The sequence below is a fragment of the Pelodiscus sinensis genome, chromosome 3 (genome assembly GCF_052426305.1).
Source record: "Pelodiscus sinensis isolate ZL-2025 chromosome 3, ASM5242630v1, whole genome shotgun sequence".
Taxonomy (NCBI): Eukaryota; Metazoa; Chordata; order Testudines; family Trionychidae; genus Pelodiscus; species Pelodiscus sinensis.
In genome coordinates, this window is record NC_143054.1 from 304,971 (window position 1) to 320,072 (window position 15,102).

The following is a 15,102-nucleotide window of genomic DNA, read 5'->3' on the forward strand; positions in this document are numbered from 1 at the left end:
CTACACCATCCCTGACAGATGTCTATCTAACCTGTTCTTAAATATCTCCAGAGAGGGAGATTCCACCACCTCCCTTGGCAATTTATTCCAATATTTGACCACCCTGACAGTTAGGAATTTTTTCCTAATGTCCAATCTAAACCTCCCCTGCTGCACTTTAAGCCCATTACTCCTTGTCCTGTCCTCAGAAACCAAGAGGAACAAATTTTCTCCTTCCTCCTTGTGATACCCTTTTAGATATTTGAAAACCGCTATCATGTCCCCCCTTAATCTTCTTTTTTCCAAACTAAACAAGCCCAGTTCATGAAGCCTGGCTTCATAGGTCATGTTCTCTAGACCTTTAATCATTCTTGTCGCTCTTCTCTGTACCCTTTCCAGTTTCTCCACATCTTTCTTGAAATGTGGCGCCCAGAACTGGACACAGTACTCCGGCTGAGGCCTATCTAGTGTAGAGTAGAGCGGCAGAATGACTTCACGAGTTTTGTTTACAACACACCTGTTGATACAACCTAGAATCATATTTGCTTTTTTTGCAACAGCATCACACTGTTGACTCATTCAACTAGTGGTCCACTATGACCCCTAGATCCCTTTCTGCCATGCTCCTTCCTAGACAGTCGCTTCCCATCTTGTATGTATGGAACTGATTGTTCCTTCCTAAGTGCAGCACTTTGCACATCCCAGGCTCTCGCCCGGCCTGGTTGCAGCAGAGCCAGCCCTGGCTCCTGGAGGCTGCTGGTGGGCTTCCTAAAGCCACTGCCCCTGCAGCAGCAGCCAGGCTGAGCAGGAGCTCCTGCCACATGGCAAAACCCAGGTGGGCCGGAACTTGGAATAGGCCTTCTGAGCTCACTTCTTGCCCTGGGGCCTGAGCTGTGGCAGGGGCTAAGCAAGGCAGGGTGAGGGCAGTGCCCAGGCCAGGGCGTGGGTGAGTGCTTACCTGCCCCTGCTTAGCAAGCTCTGGGCCCTCTTCTCTGCCCCTCTGACTCTGGGCCTTTCCCTGCAGGCCTATAACATCCACGTGAACGGCGTGCTGCACTGCCGTGTGCGCTACAGCCAGCTGCTGGGCCTGCACGAACAGGTGGGTCGCTCCCTCCCCGGCCAGGAACAGACCCTCCCACTGCAGCACTTGGGGCTTCTCCCCAGTCATGGTGCCCAGCGTCTCCGGCCCTGCTTCCCATGTGAGCGAGAGGGGCAGAGTCTGGCCCATGGGGGAAAGCTGAGCTGAGTTGGTGCTCAGGTGCTGTGCAGGGTCCCGTGCCAGCCCCCCAGCTGGAGCCTGGAGATAGGGCTGTTGGAGTCCATGGGGCTGCTCTGGGCAGGACGAGCTGAGAGCATGTTGTGTCCGTGCGAAGCCAGCCCAGCGCCCGGGATGGAGCTCATACTGCTCCCCAGAGGGATACTATATGGAGAGAGACTGGCAGGGACCTCACGCGGCCATTGAGTCCAGCCCCCTGCCCTCGCACCATTGCACGGCACTTCCTTGGCTGAGGCAGTGTGGTCAGGCGCCGCCTCACCCTCGCAGGAGGGACACTGTACCCTGCAGAGGGCGTGGAAGGTTGGGCCTGGGGGGACCCATGGGCGGGTCTGTTTGGGCTTTCTCCCGTGTCTCAAGCTCTGCGCTCTCCTGCCAGCTACGGAAAGAATATGGGGCCAATGTGGTGCCGGCGTTTCCGCCCAAGAAGCTCTTCACCCTCACCCCGGCAGAGGTGGAGCAGCGGCGGGAGCAGCTGGAGAAGTACATGCAGGCAGGTAAGTGGGGGTGCGGAGAGCCCTTGGGCAGCTGGCAGCAGCTGGCGTGGCCCATGCCCTGGGGCTGCTCCCTCGCCCCCCACAGGCCCCGGGGTGCATGGCTGGTAGCCCCGCTGCTCAGTGGCGGCTGCAGTCCCTGCCTGCGAACACCAGGCCCAGAGATGGGCAGGCCTGACCCCTTCAGCTCTGGCTTGAGCCCTGCTGGGTTTGGGGCATTTCTCCAAGTGTGGGCTTGAGAGGGGCCTGTCCCAGAAACCCAGGGGGCAGACGGAGGAGGCTGGGGCTTTCCCAGGTACCCGGCTTGGGACAGCTCACAACAGCTGGGGCTGGGCAGCCTGCCCCAGGCTCTCCCTAGGGGCAGCTCCTGCTGCACCCACCCCCAGGTCAGCAGAGGCGGCTGAGCAGTGCAGCAGGTGCCTCCACCTCCTGTGCACATCCATGTGTGCCAGCATCCACAGGCCAGGGTCAGTCCCTGGGGAGAGACCATCACTGGGCTAGACACCCACCCAGGGTGAGCCACACAGCTCCTGGGGGCTGGGAAGTGGGGTACCATGGGAGAATGGGGGGGTCCCTGAGGTCTTGGGAGTACTGTCTAGGTGTGTGGGGTACCATGGGAGAGTTAGGGGGTTCCCTGAGGGGTTGAGGGTGCTGTCTCGGGGGTGGGGTACCATGGGAGAATGGGGGATTCCCTGAGAGCATGGGAGTACTGTCTGGGTGTGTGGGATACCAGGGGGTAAATGGTGGGGGTTCCCTGGGGGGTGTGGGAGTACTGTCTGGAGGGGCGGGGTACCATGGGGCAATGGGGGGTTTCCTGAAGGTTAGAGGATGGCAGGTGACACCTGAGGGCTGGATGTATGGGGTACCATGTGGGAATGGGGGGTTCCCTAGGGGTGTGGGAGTACTGTCTGAGTGTGTGGGGTACCATGGGGAAATGGGGAGGGGGGTGGCCTGGGGCTTCCAGGGGGTTCCAGTGATGCTGCCTGACTCCGTGCTTGGTCCCACCTCTAGTGCGGCAGGACCCAGTGCTGGGGGGCAGTGAAACCTTCAACAGCTTCTTGCGGAAAGCCCAGCAGGTGAGCTGGGAGTGGGCAGGGTGGGGCTGGGGGACAGGGCTACGTCCTGGCTTGAGAACTGCTCGGGGTGCCCCTTAGAGACTGGCCAGACCCCAAGCTCTCACTCTTCTTCTGCCTCAGCACCCCCAGCCTCTGGGCCACCCGGGGCCACCAGGGTCCCTGCCCGGCGCACGGCACAGATGTCCATAGGGGAGCGCAGAGACATGGGGGCTTGAGGAGCTCCCCAGTCCATCCTGGGGAGCCCAGCACCCCGTGTTCGGCCTTCCTCAGTCAGTTCCCAGCTGAGAGTCCTGGGGCTCGCCCACCTCCCGTTTAGCCTCAAGCCCTGTCGCTGGGGCTCTGGGCCTCTCCCGCGGTAGGCTCCATGCTGCCTCTGGCCATCCCCAGCCCACCCCGGTGCAAACAGAGCCCCCCTTCTCGGGGCGGGGCACAGAGGCCCCTCACCTTCTCCCCGTGTCCCAGGAGACGCAGCAAGTCCCCACCGAGGAGGTGCCACTGGAGGTGCTGCTCTCCAACGGCCAGAAGGTCGTGGTCACCATCCTGACCTCAGACCAGACGGAGGATGTCCTGGAGGTAGGTGTGGCCGGCCTGCCATGGGGGGCCTGAGGCAGGGGCACAGAGGGGGGAAGGGCGTGAGCCAGGCCCTAACAGCAGTCATGCTCTGGCGGTGCCCCCCGGCCTCCAGGGTCACTTGCCTTTGTCGTCTGGCCTCTGCCTTCCAGCTGCAGGGGGCTGTGCCCTGCCCCAGGCTGCGCCAGCTCCAGAGGGCTTTGCGTGCGGCTGGGGAAGGCAATCCAGGGTGCCCAGGCTTGCTCTCTGCAGGGGAGGGGGAAAGGTGACTTTCTGCTTGCTTTCCAGGCTGTCGCCTCCAAGCTGGATCTGCCCGAGGACTTAGTTGGCTACTTCAGCCTCTTCCTGGCAAGAGAAGCCAAGGACGGAGCCTTTTCCTGTGAGTAACCTCCCAGCATCCGCCGCCCTCCCGTACTGGGGGCCATCCATGGGGCAGGGAGGGGAGAATCGTGTGAGGGGACAGCCTGTGCAAGGGAAGGGGGGGACCATGTGTGGTGTAAGAAGGGGACAGTTCGTGCAAGGGGTGGGGAGGGGACAGCCTGTGTGAAAGGTGGGGGGGGCATGCGAGAGGCGGGGAGGGGACAGCCCGTGCGAGAGGGGGAGGGGACAGCCCGTGCGAGGGGGGCATGCGAGAGGCGGGGAGGGGACAGCCCGTGCGAGAGAGGGGGAGGAGACAGCTCGTACCAAAGGGGGGGGCATGCGAGAGGCGGGGAGGGGACAGCCCGTGCGAGAGGGGGGAGGGGACAGCCTGTGTGAGGGGGGGGCCAGACAAGAGGCAGGGAGGGGACAGCCAGTGCGAGAGGCAGGGAGGGAACAGCCCGTGCAAGGGGTGGGGAGGGGACAGCCTGTGTGAAAGGTGGGGGGGGCATGCGAGAGGCGGGGAGGGGACAGCCCGTGCGAGAGGGGGAGGGGACAGCCCGTGCGAGGGGGGGGGGCATGCGAGGGGGGGGGGAGGGGACAGCCCATGCGAGAGGGGGGGAGGGGACAGCCCGTGCGGGGGGGGCATGCGAGAGGCGGGGAGGGGACAGCCCGTGCGAGAGGGGGAGGGGACAGCCCGTGCGAGGGGAGGGCATGCGAGGGGGGGGAGGGGACAGCCCGTGCGGGGGGGGGAGGGGACAGCCCGTGCGGGGGGGGCATGCGAGAGGCGGGGAGGGGACAGCCCGTGCGAGAGGGGGAGGGGACAGCCCGTGCGAGGGGGGGCATGCGAGAGGCGGGGAGGGGACAGCCCGTGCGGGGGGGGCATGCGAGAGGCGGGGAGGGGACAGTCCGTGCGAGAGGGGGGGACAGCCCATGCGAGGGGGGGGAGGGGACAGCCCGTGCGGGGGGGGCATGCGAGAGGCGGGGAGGGGACAGCCCATGCGAGGGGGAGGAGGGGACAGCCCGTGCGGGGGGGGGAGGGGACAGCCCGTGCGGGGGGGGGGGGACAGCCCGTGCGGGGGGGGCATGCGGGGGAGGGGAGGGGACAGCCCGTGCGAGGGGGGAGCATGCGGGGGCGGGGAGGGGACAGCCCGTGCGGGGGGGGCATGCGAGAGGCGGGGAGGGGACAGCCCGTGCGGGGGGGGGGAGGGGACAGCCCGTGCGGGGGGGGCAGAGAGGCGGGGAGGGGACAGCCCATGCGAGGGGGAGGAGGGGACAGCCCATGCGAGAGGGGGGGAGGGGACAGCCCGTGCGGGGGGGGGAGGGGACAGCCCGTGCGGGGGGGGCATGCGAGAGGCGGGGAGGGGACAGCCCATGCGAGGGGGAGGAGGGGGCGGAGGGGGAGGGGACAGCCCGTGCGGGGGGGGGGGGCATGCGAGAGGCGGGGAGGGGACAGTCCGTGCGAGAGGGGGGGACAGCCCATGCGAGGGGGGGGAGGGGACAGCCCGTGCGGGGGGGGCATGCGAGAGGCGGGGAGGGGACAGCCCGTGCGGGGGGGGGCATGCGAGAGGCGGGGAGGGGACAGCCCGTGCGGGGGGGGCATGCGAGAGGTGGGGAGGGGACAGCCCGTGCGAGAGGGGGGGACAGCCTGTGGGAGGGGAGGAGCACAGCTGAGGCTGCAGGCTCTGAATACTGGGTTTCCTTGGCAGTCATGAGGAAGCTGCAGGAGTTTGAGTTGCCATACGTGTCTGTCACCAGCCTCCGCAACCCCGAGTACAAGATCATCCTGCGCAAGAGGTGAGTGGCTCAGCCGGCCAGTGTCAGCCGATTGTCCCTGGGGAGTGAGGGCCTCTCAGCTCCAGAGACCTGGCACTCTTCCTGCCCTCTTCTGGGCAGTGCCTGGCCATGTGCTCTCCAGGTGGAGTCACTGACTTGGCCTCAGACTCCTGCAGAGTCCTCTTCTCAGGAGTGTATCGGCAGGATGCCCTTGCTTAGCCTGGCCAGCCTAGCGCGTTAGGCCATGCCAGTGGGAGCTTTTCTCTCCCTCGGACACCTGGGTTCTCTTGCTGGGACTGCACTGTGCTCACTTCCTGTTGCTCCCAGAGCTGCTAACGGCCACCTCCGAAGCAGTCTGGGCTCTCTGCCCCCCTTGTCTTCCCGTCTCCACTTGTGCTGATTGCAGCCAGTGCTCATTAAACAGCCTGTCCCACCAGGCAGCATGGCCGCGCACCGAGCCTCGTTCTCTGTCACGCTGGGGTGCACGGAGCAGAGCAGTCAGGCGCAGGAGCTCTGCCGCGCACCGAGCCTCGTTCCCTGTCACGCTGGGGCGCACGGAGCGGAGCAGCCAGGCTCAGGAGCTCTGCCGCGCACCGAGCCTCGTTCTCTGTCACGCTGGGGTGCACGGAGCAGAGCAGTCAGGCGCAGGAGCTCTGCCGTGCACCGTGCCTCGTTCCCTGTCACGCTGGGGCGCATGGAGCAGCCAGGCTCAGGAGCTCTGCCGTGCACCGTGCCTCGTTCCCTGTCACGCTGGGGCCCACGGAGTAGAGCAGCTAGGCTCAGGAGCTCTGCCACACACCGTGCCTCGTTCCCTGTTACGCTGGGGCGCATGGAGCAGAGCAGCCAGGCTCAGGAGCGCTGCCGCGCACCGTGCCTCGTTCCCTGTCACGCTGGGGCCCACGGAGTAGAGCAGCCAGGCGCAGGAGCTCTGCCGTGCACCGTGCCTCGTTCCCTGTCACGCTGGGGCGCACGGAGCAGAGCAGTCAGGCTCAGGAGCTCTGCCACACACCGTGCCTCGTTCCCTGTTACGCTGGGGCCCACGGAGTGGAGCAGCCAGGCTCAGGAGCTCTGCCACGCACCTTGCCTCGTTCCCTGTCACGCTGGGGCCCACGGAGTGGAGCAGCCAGGCTCAGGAGCTCTGCCGCGCACCGTGCCTCGTTCCTTGTCACGCTGGGGCCCACGGAGCAGAGCAGTCAGGCGCAGGAGCTCTGCTGTGCACCGTGCCTCGTTCCCTGTTACGCTGGGGAGCACAGAGTGGAGCAGCCAGGCGCAGCAGCTCTGTCGCGCACCGAGCCTCGTTCCCTGTCTCGCTGGGGCCCACGGAGTGGAGCAGCCAGGCGCAGGAGCTCTGTCGCGCACCGAGCCTCGTTCCCTGTCACGCTGGGGCGCACGGAGCAGAGCAGCCAGGCGCAGGAGCTCTGCCGCGCACCGAGCCTCGTTCCCTGTCACGCTGGGGCCCACGGAGCGGAGCAGCCAGGCGCAGAAGCTCTGCCGCGCACCGTGCCTCGTTCCCTGTTACGCTGGGGCCCACGGAGCGGAGCAGCCAGGCGCAGGAGCTCTGCCGCGCACCGAGCCTCGTTCCCTGTCACGCTGGGGCCCACGGAGCGGAGCAGCCAGGCGCAGGAACTCTGCTGCGCACCGTGCCTCGTGCCCTGTCATGCTGGGGCGCACGGAGCAGAGCAGCCAGGCGCAGGAGCTCTGCCGCGCACCGTGCCTCGTTCCCTGTCACGCTGAGGCCCACGGAGCGGAGCAGCCAGGCGCAGGAACTCTGCTGCGCACCGAGCCTCGTTCCCTGTCACCCTGGGGCCCACGGAGCGGAGCAGCCAGGCGCAGGAACTCTGCTGCGCACCGAGCCTCGTTCCCTGTCACGCTGGGGCCCACGGAGCGGAGCAGCCAGGCTCAGGAGCTCTGCCGTGCACCGTGCCTCATTCCCTGTCACGCTGGGGCCCACGGAGCGGAGCAGCCAGGCTCAGGAGCTCTGCCGTGCACCGTGCCTCGTTCCCTGTCACGCTGGGGACCACGGAGCGGAGCAGCCAGGCGCAGGAACTCTGCCGTGCACCGTGCCTCGTTCCCTGTCACGCTGGGGCCCACGGAGCGGAGCAGCCAGGCGCAGAAGCTCTGCCGTGCACCGAGCCTCGTTCCCTGTCACGCTGGGGCGCACAGAACGGAGCAGCCAGGCGCAGGAGCTCTGCTGCGCACCGAGCCTCGTTCCCTGTCACGCTGGGGCCTACGGAGCGGAGCAGCCAGGCGCAGGAACTCTGCCGTGCACCGTGCCTCGTTCCCTGTCACCCTGGGGCCCACGGAGCGGAGCAGCCAGGCGCAGGAGCTCTGTCGCGCACCGAGCCTCGTTCCCTGTCACGCTGGGGCCCACGGAGCGGAGCAGCCAGGCTCAGGAGCTCTGCCGTGCACCGTGCCTCGTTCCCTGTCACGCTGGGGCCTACGGAGCAGAGCAGCCAGGCGCAGGAGCTCTGCTGCGCACCGTGCCTCGTTCCCTGTTACGCTGGGGCCCACGGAGCGGAGCAGCCAGGCTCAGGAGCTCTGCCGCGCACCGAGCCTCGTTCTCTGTCACGCTGGGGTGCACGGAGCAGAGCAGTCAGGCGCAGGAGCTCTGCCGTGCACCGTGCCTCGTTCCCTGTCACGCTGGGGCCCACGGAGCGGAGCAGCCAGGCGCAGGAGCTCTGCCGCGCACCGTGCCTCGTTCCCTGTCACGCTGGGGCCCACTGAGCGGAGCAGCCAGGCGCAGGAGCTCTGCCGTGCACCGTGCCTCGTTCCCTGTCACGCTGGGGCCCACTGAGCGGAGCAGCCAGGCTCAGGAGCTCTGCCGCGCACCAAGCCGTGTTCCCTGTCACGCTGGGGCCCACGGAGCGGAGCAGCCAGGCTCAGGAGCTCTGCCGCGCACCGAGCCTCGTTCTCTGTCACGCTGGGGTGCACGGAGCAGAGCAGTCAGGCGCAGGAGCTCTGCCGCGCACCAAGCCGTGTTCCCTGTCACGCTGGGGCCCACGGAGCGGAGCAGCCAGGCTCAGGAGCTCTGCCGCGCACCGAGCCTCGTTCTCTGTCACGCTGGGGTGCACGGAGCAGAGCAGTCAGGCGCAGGAGCTCTGCCGTGCACCGTGCCTCGTTCCCTGTCACGCTGGGGCCCACGGAGCGGAGCAGCCAGGCTCAGGAGCTCTGCCGTGCACCGTGCCTCGTTCCCTGTCACGCTGGGGCCCACGGAGCGGAGCAGCCAGGCTCAGGAGCTCTGCTGCGCACCGAGCCTCGTTCCCTGTCACGCTGGGGCCCACGGAGCAGAGCAGCCAGGCGCAGGAGCTCTGCCGTGCACCGTGCCTCGTTCCCTGTCACGCTGGGGCCCACGGAGCGGAGCAGCCAGGCTCAGGAGCTCTGCCGCGCACCGAGCCTCGTTCCCTGTCACGCTGGGGCCCACGGAGCGGAGCAGCCAGGCTCAGGAACTCTGCTGCGCACCGAGCCTCGTTCCCTGTCACCCTGGGGCCCACGGAGCGGAGCAGCCAGGCGCAGGAACTCTGCTGCGCACCGAGCCTCGTTCCCTGTCACGCTGGGGCCCACGGAGCGGAGCAGCCAGGCGCAGGAGCTCTGCCGTGCACCGAGCCTCATTCCCTGTCACCCTGGGGCCCACGGAGTGGAGCAGCCAGGCTCAGGAGCTCTGCTGCGCACCGAGCCTCGTTCCCTGTCACCCTGGGGCCCACGGAGCGGAGCAGCCAGGCTCAGGAGCTCTGCTGCGCACCGTGCCTCGTTCCCTGTTACGCTGGGGCCCACAGAGCAGAGCAGCCAGGCTCAGGAGCTCTGCCACGCACCGTGCCTCGTTCCCTGTTACGCTGGGGCCCACGGAGCGGAGCAGCCAGGCGCAGGAACTCTGCCACGCACCGAGCCTCATTCCCTGTCACCCTGGGGCCCACGGAGCGGAGCAGCCAGGCTCAGGAGCTCTGCTGCGCACCGAGCCTCGTTCCCTGTCACCCTGGGGCCCACGGAGCGGAGCAGCCAGGCTCAGGAGCTCTGCTGCGCACCGTGCCTCGTTCCCTGTTACGCTGGGGCCCACAGAGCGGAGCAGCCAGGCGCAGGAGCTCTGCCACGTACCGTGCCTCGTTCCCTGTTACGCTGGGGCCCACGGAGCGGAGCAGCCAGGCGCAGGAGCTCTGCCACGTACCGTGCCTCGTTCCCTGTTACGCTGGGGCCCACGGAGCGGAGCAGCCAGGCGCAGGAGCTCTGCCGCGCACCGTGCCTCGTTCCCAGGAACAGGCAGCCGCCAGCTGTTGCGAGGCAGTGTGAAGCACCCCGAGCCTGAGGGAAGGAGTTCTACTGCCCTAGCCAGCTACGCTAACATGCAGTTCAGCTGGTGCCAGGGCTCTCTCCTGTTGGCTTAGAGCATCTTCACCAGAAGCCCCGTACGTTTGAGGGGTCCGCAGGGTAAACTGAGGAACATGCATAGGCCATAATAAATCACCAGTACTGTCCTTTGTCCCACATTGCTTGGCCATGCCCACCATGGCCCTTTGCTGTAGCCCAGCACCGTGAACACCTGGCCTAGCTCTGGAAATGTGGGCTGCGGGGCAGCCAGGAGCACCCCGGAGCCTGACAAAAGAGATCAACAGATGGGGGACAGCACTTGGCCCACAGGGGTTACTACAGCTGGGCCGGGCTCTGGCTGCCCAGAACGGACTCTGCTGGAACCTTCACGTGTCTGGGCCATAGGCCAGGCCACGGACACACCCACCTGTCTGCCTGCACTGGCTGGGTGCCCGTGTGTGGGGGGGGTGCTCTCCTCAAGATGGTACAAGTCTCCCCCAGGGACTGTCCCAGCTGGATTTGCTGCATGGAGCTCCTATCTGGCAGGCCCGAGGGCCAGTGGGGGGGGAGGGGGTGAAGCTGTGTGGCTTACCTAGGGGAAGGGTGAGACCCAGGGGCCAGGGGGCTGTGACCATGTTGGGAACCCAGGGAAAGCTGTGATTGGGCTGGGGTTGCTCCACAGAGCTGGGCATGGAACCCTCCCCTCTGACGTCCTGCTGTCTCTCCTAGCTACTGGGATTCTGCCTATGATGACGATGTGATGGAGCAGCGGGTGGGGCTGAACTTGCTGTATGCACAGGTGAGTGTATCCACCTGGGGCCAGGCCAACACAGCTGCTCTGCAGGATGCACAGAGCCAGCCAGGCCCTTGGACCCTTGGCTGGCCCCTCACAGCCTCTGCTCTTTTGCAGACGGTGTCGGACATAGAACGCGGCTGGATCCTCGTCACCAAGGAGCAGCACCGGCAGCTCAAATCCCTGCAGGAGAAGGTCTCCAAGAAGGAGGTGGGTGAGCACGGACAGCTGGGTTCATGCTGCGCCAGGGATCTCGGGTAGGTTCTGATGGGGGACACCAGGCCAGCTCAGGGGCTGCAGCCATTGGGCCCCCTGCGGGCAGAGGACTTAGGGGATGTTTCTACCCCCCGGCCGTTCTCTATCAGGGAGCAGAGGAGCCAGGCTGGGTGGAGCCTGGCACTGAACCTGTGCCCGGCTCTCCCTGTAGTTCATCCGCCTGGCGCAGACCCTGAAGTACTACGGGTATCTCAAGTTCGAGCCTTGCATCACCGACTTCCCCGAGAAGGGCTGCCAGGTCGTTGTGAGTGCCGGCAACAATGAGCTCAACTTCCAGGTGCGGCTGCCCAGTGATCAGATCAAAGAGGGCAGCTTCAAGGTGACACGCATGCGATGCTGGCGGGTCACGTCCTCGGTGAGTGCGCCTTGCCTGCTGCAGCCCAGCTCACGCTCACCCACTGTGCCAGCCAGCCCTGCAGTGCCCATGGGGACTGCTGGAGATTGCATGAGCTTCCACCTTGCCTCAGGGTGTCTGAGTGCCTGGTACCGGGGGCGAGGGAGCCTGGGGCAGGGATGGGGTCTCTAGCTGTGCAGAAAGGCACATTGGTCTGGGCAGCCACCTGTCCCATCACTCAATGGACAGAAGGGCTCTGTAGGAGCTGGGGAGGGGCTTGGTGCCCTGCTGGCAGCCTGGGCAGGGGCAGTCCCTGGGGTCACCCTTCTCTTCTTCAGGTTCCCACAAGCAGCGGGCCCCTGGGGAGCAGCCCGGGGAAAGCAGAGGTGAAGCTGGAGCTGGCCTTCGAGTACCTGATGAGCAAGGATCGGCTGCAGTGGGTAACCATCACCAGTCCCCAGGTAGGGCCACCTGCCAGCATGATGGGAGAGGGGGTGCCCTCCAAGAATTAGATACGGGGTCAAGGACTGTACTCTTCCATGATCCTAATGGAGGAGGTGCGGGGTCTCAGTTCGGACTCCATCCCCTAGCAGTTAACCGTAACCAGCAAACCAGGAACATCCCTAGCTGGGAGCAGGAGGACGTGGGGAGTCTGGGGGGGAGTTGTGATCTGCGGCAAGGGGTGCAGAGTCTAGCAGGGGGTTTGGGAGCAGACATGGATTCTAACCTGGCAGGGGGGGCGGGTTCTGGCCCAGTAGGGGAATGGGATGAGGTGCAGGGGGGTTGGGTTCTGACCCGGCAGGGGGAATAGGATGAGGTGCAGGGGGGTTGGGTTCTGACCCGGTAGGGGAATAGGATGAGGTGCAGGGGGGTTGGGTTCTGACCAGGCAGGGGGAATAGGATGAGGTGCAGGGGGGTTGGGTTCTGACCCGGTAGGGGGAATAGGATGAGGTGCAGGGGGTTGGGTTCTGACCCGGTAGGGGAATAGGATGAGGTGCAGGCGGTTGGGTTCTGACCCGGTAGGGGAATAGGATGAGGTGCAGGGGGGTTGGGTTCTGACGCGGTAGGGGAATAGGATGAGGTGCAGGGGGGTTGGGTTCTGACCCGGTAGGGGGAATAGGATGAGGTGCAGGGGGTTGGGTTCTGACCCGGTAGGGGAATAGGATGAGGTGCAGGCGGTTGGGTTCTGACCCGGTAGGGGAATAGGATGAGGTGCAGGGGGGTTGGGTTCTGACCAGGCAGGGGGAATAGGATGAGGTGCAGGGGGGTTGGGTTCTGACCCGGTAGGGGGAATAGGATGAGGTGCAGGGGGTTGGGTTCTGACCCGGTAGGGGAATAGGATGAGGTGCAGGCGGTTGGGTTCTGACCCGGTAGGGGAATAGGATGAGGTGCAGGGGGGTTGGGTTCTGACCAGGCAGGGGGAATAGGATGAGGTGCAGGGGGGTTGGGTTCTGACCCGGTAGGGGGAATAGGATGAGGTGCAGGGGGTTGGGTTCTGACCCGGTAGGGGAATAGGATGAGGTGCAGTGGGGTTGGGTTCTGAACCGGTAGCCGAATAGGATGAGGTGCAGGGGGGTTGGGTTCTGACCTGTTAGGGGAATAGGATGAGGTGCAGGGGGGTTGGGTTCTGACCTGTTAGGGGAATAGGATGAGGTGCAGGGGGGTTGGGTTCTGACCTGTTAGGGGAATAGGATGAGGTGCAGGGGGGTTGGGTTCTGACCCGGCAGGGGGCATAGGATGAGGTGCAGGGGGGTTGGGTTCTGACCCGGCAGGGGAAATAGAATGAGGTGCAGGGGGGTTGGTTTCTGACCCGGTAGGGGGAATAGGATGAGGTGCAGGGGGGTTGGGTTCTGACCAGGCAGGGAGAATAGGAGGAGGAGCAGGGGGTTGGGTTGTGACCCGGTAGGGGGAATAGGATGAGGGGTAGGGGGGTTGGTTTCTGACTCAGTCGGGGAATAGGATGAGGTGTAGGGGAGTTGGGTTCTGACCCGGTAGGGGAATAGGATGAGGTGCAGGCAGTTGGGTTCTGACCCGTTAGGGGAATAGGATGAGGTGTAGGGGGGTTGGTTTCTGACTCGGTCGGGGAATAGGATGAGGTGCAGGCGGTTGGGTTCTGACCCGGTAGGGGAATAGGATGAGGTGCAGGGGGGATGGGTTCTGACCCGGTAGGGGGAATAGGATGAGGTGTAGGGGGGTTGGTTTCTGACTCGGTCGGGGAATAGGATGAGGTGCAGGCGGTTGGGTTCTGACCCGGTAGGGGGAATAGGATGAGGTGCAGGGGGGTTGGGTTCTGACCCGGTAGGGGAATAGGATGAGGTGCAGGCGGTTGGGTTCTGACCCGTTAGGGGAATAGGATGAGGTGCAGGGGGGTTGGGTTCTGACCCGGTAGGGGGAACAGGATGAGGTGTAGGGGGGTTGGTTCCTGACCCGGTAGGGGAATAGGATGAGGTGCAGGGGGATTGGGTTCTGACCCGTTAGGGGAATAGGATGAGGTGCAGGCGGTTGGGTTCTGACCCGTTAGGGGAATAGGATGAGGTGTAGGGGGGTTGGGTTCTGACCTGGTAGGGGGAATAGGATGAGGTGCAGGGGGGTTGGGTTCTGATCCGGTAGGGGGAATAGGATGAGGTGTAGGGGGGTTGGTTTCTGACTCGGTCGGGGAATAGGATGAGGTGCAGGCGGTTGGGTTCTGACCCGGTAGGGGGAATAGGATGAGGTGCAGGGGGGTTGGGTTCTGACCCGGTAGGGGAATAGGATGAGGTGTAGGGGGGTTGGTTTCTGACTCAGTGGGGGAATAGGATGAGGTGTAGGGGGGTTGGTTTCTGACCCGGTAGGGGAATAGGTTGAGGTGCAGGGGGGTTGGGTTCTGACCCGGTAGGGGAATAGGATGAGGTGCAGGGGGTTGGGTTCTGAACCGGTAGCGGAATAGGATGAGGTGCAGGGGGGTTGGGTTCTGACCTGTTAGGGGAATAGGATGAGGTGCAGGGGGGTTGGGTTCTGACCCGGCAAGGGGAATAGGATGAGGTGCAGGGGGGTTGGGTTCTGACCCGGCAGGGGAAATAGGATGAGGTGCAGGGGGTTGGGTTCTGACCCGGTAGGGGAATAGGATGAGGTGCAGGCGGTTGGGTTCTGACCCGGTAGGGGAATAGGGTGAGGTGCAGGGGGGTTGGGTTCTGACCCGGCAGGGGGAATAGGATGAGGTGCAGGGGGGTTGGTTTCTGACCCGGTAGGGGAATAGGTTGAGGTGCAGGGGGGTTGGGTTCTGACCCGGTAGGGGAATAGGATGAGGTGCAGGGGGTTGGGTTCTGAACCGGTAGCGGAATAGGATGAGGTGCAGGGGGGTTGGGTTCTGACCTGTTAGGGGAATAGGATGAGGTGCAGGGGGGTTGGGTTCTGACCCGGCAAGGGGAATAGGATGAGGTGCAGGGGGGTTGGGTTCTGACCCGGCAGGGGAAATAGGATGAGGTGCAGGGGGTTGGGTTCTGACCCGGTAGGGGAATAGGATGAGGTGTAGGGGGGTTGGGTTCTGACCCGGCAGGGGAAATAGGATGAGGTGCAGGGGGGTTGGGTTCTGACTCGCTCAGGGAATAGGATGAGGTGCAGGGGGGTTGGGTTCTGACCCGGTAGGGGGAATAGGATGAGGTGCAGGGGGGTTTGGTTCTGACCCGTTAGGGGAATAGGATGAGGTGTAGGGGGGTTGGGTTCTGACCCGGTAGGGGGAATAGGATGAGGTGCAGGGGGGTTTGGTTCTGACCGGGTAGGGGGAATAGGATGAGGTGTAGGGGGGTTGGTTTCTGACCAGGCAGGCAGAATAGGAGGAGCAGCAGGGGGATTGGGTTCTGACCCGGTAGGGGGAATAGGAGGAGGTGCAGGGGGGT

General features: G+C 64.9%; 1 protein-coding gene across 3 annotated transcripts in view; it reads left to right on the forward strand.

Moving 5' to 3' along the window:
* The window catches only part of SNX17 (sorting nexin 17), a 62,564-nt gene that overhangs the window by 27,136 nt on the left and 20,326 nt on the right, over nt 1-15,102 (forward strand). Inside the window, exons 2-11 of one of the 3 annotated variants that reach the window (XM_075916276.2) lie at nt 1,004-1,078; nt 1,632-1,749; nt 2,758-2,822; nt 3,285-3,395; nt 3,681-3,771; nt 5,459-5,546; nt 10,554-10,623; nt 10,735-10,827; nt 11,045-11,248; nt 11,566-11,688. In XM_075916276.2, coding sequence (XP_075772391.2) covers nt 1,004-1,078; nt 1,632-1,749; nt 2,758-2,822; nt 3,285-3,395; nt 3,681-3,771; nt 5,459-5,546; nt 10,554-10,623; nt 10,735-10,827; nt 11,045-11,248; nt 11,566-11,688 — 1,038 coding nt within the window. The remainder of the gene's footprint in view (nt 1-1,003; nt 1,079-1,631; nt 1,750-2,757; nt 2,823-3,284; nt 3,396-3,680; nt 3,772-5,458; nt 5,547-10,553; nt 10,624-10,734; nt 10,828-11,044; nt 11,249-11,565; nt 11,689-15,102) is intronic. The other 2 variants (XM_075916278.2, XM_075916279.2) reach the window with 2 other exon arrangements.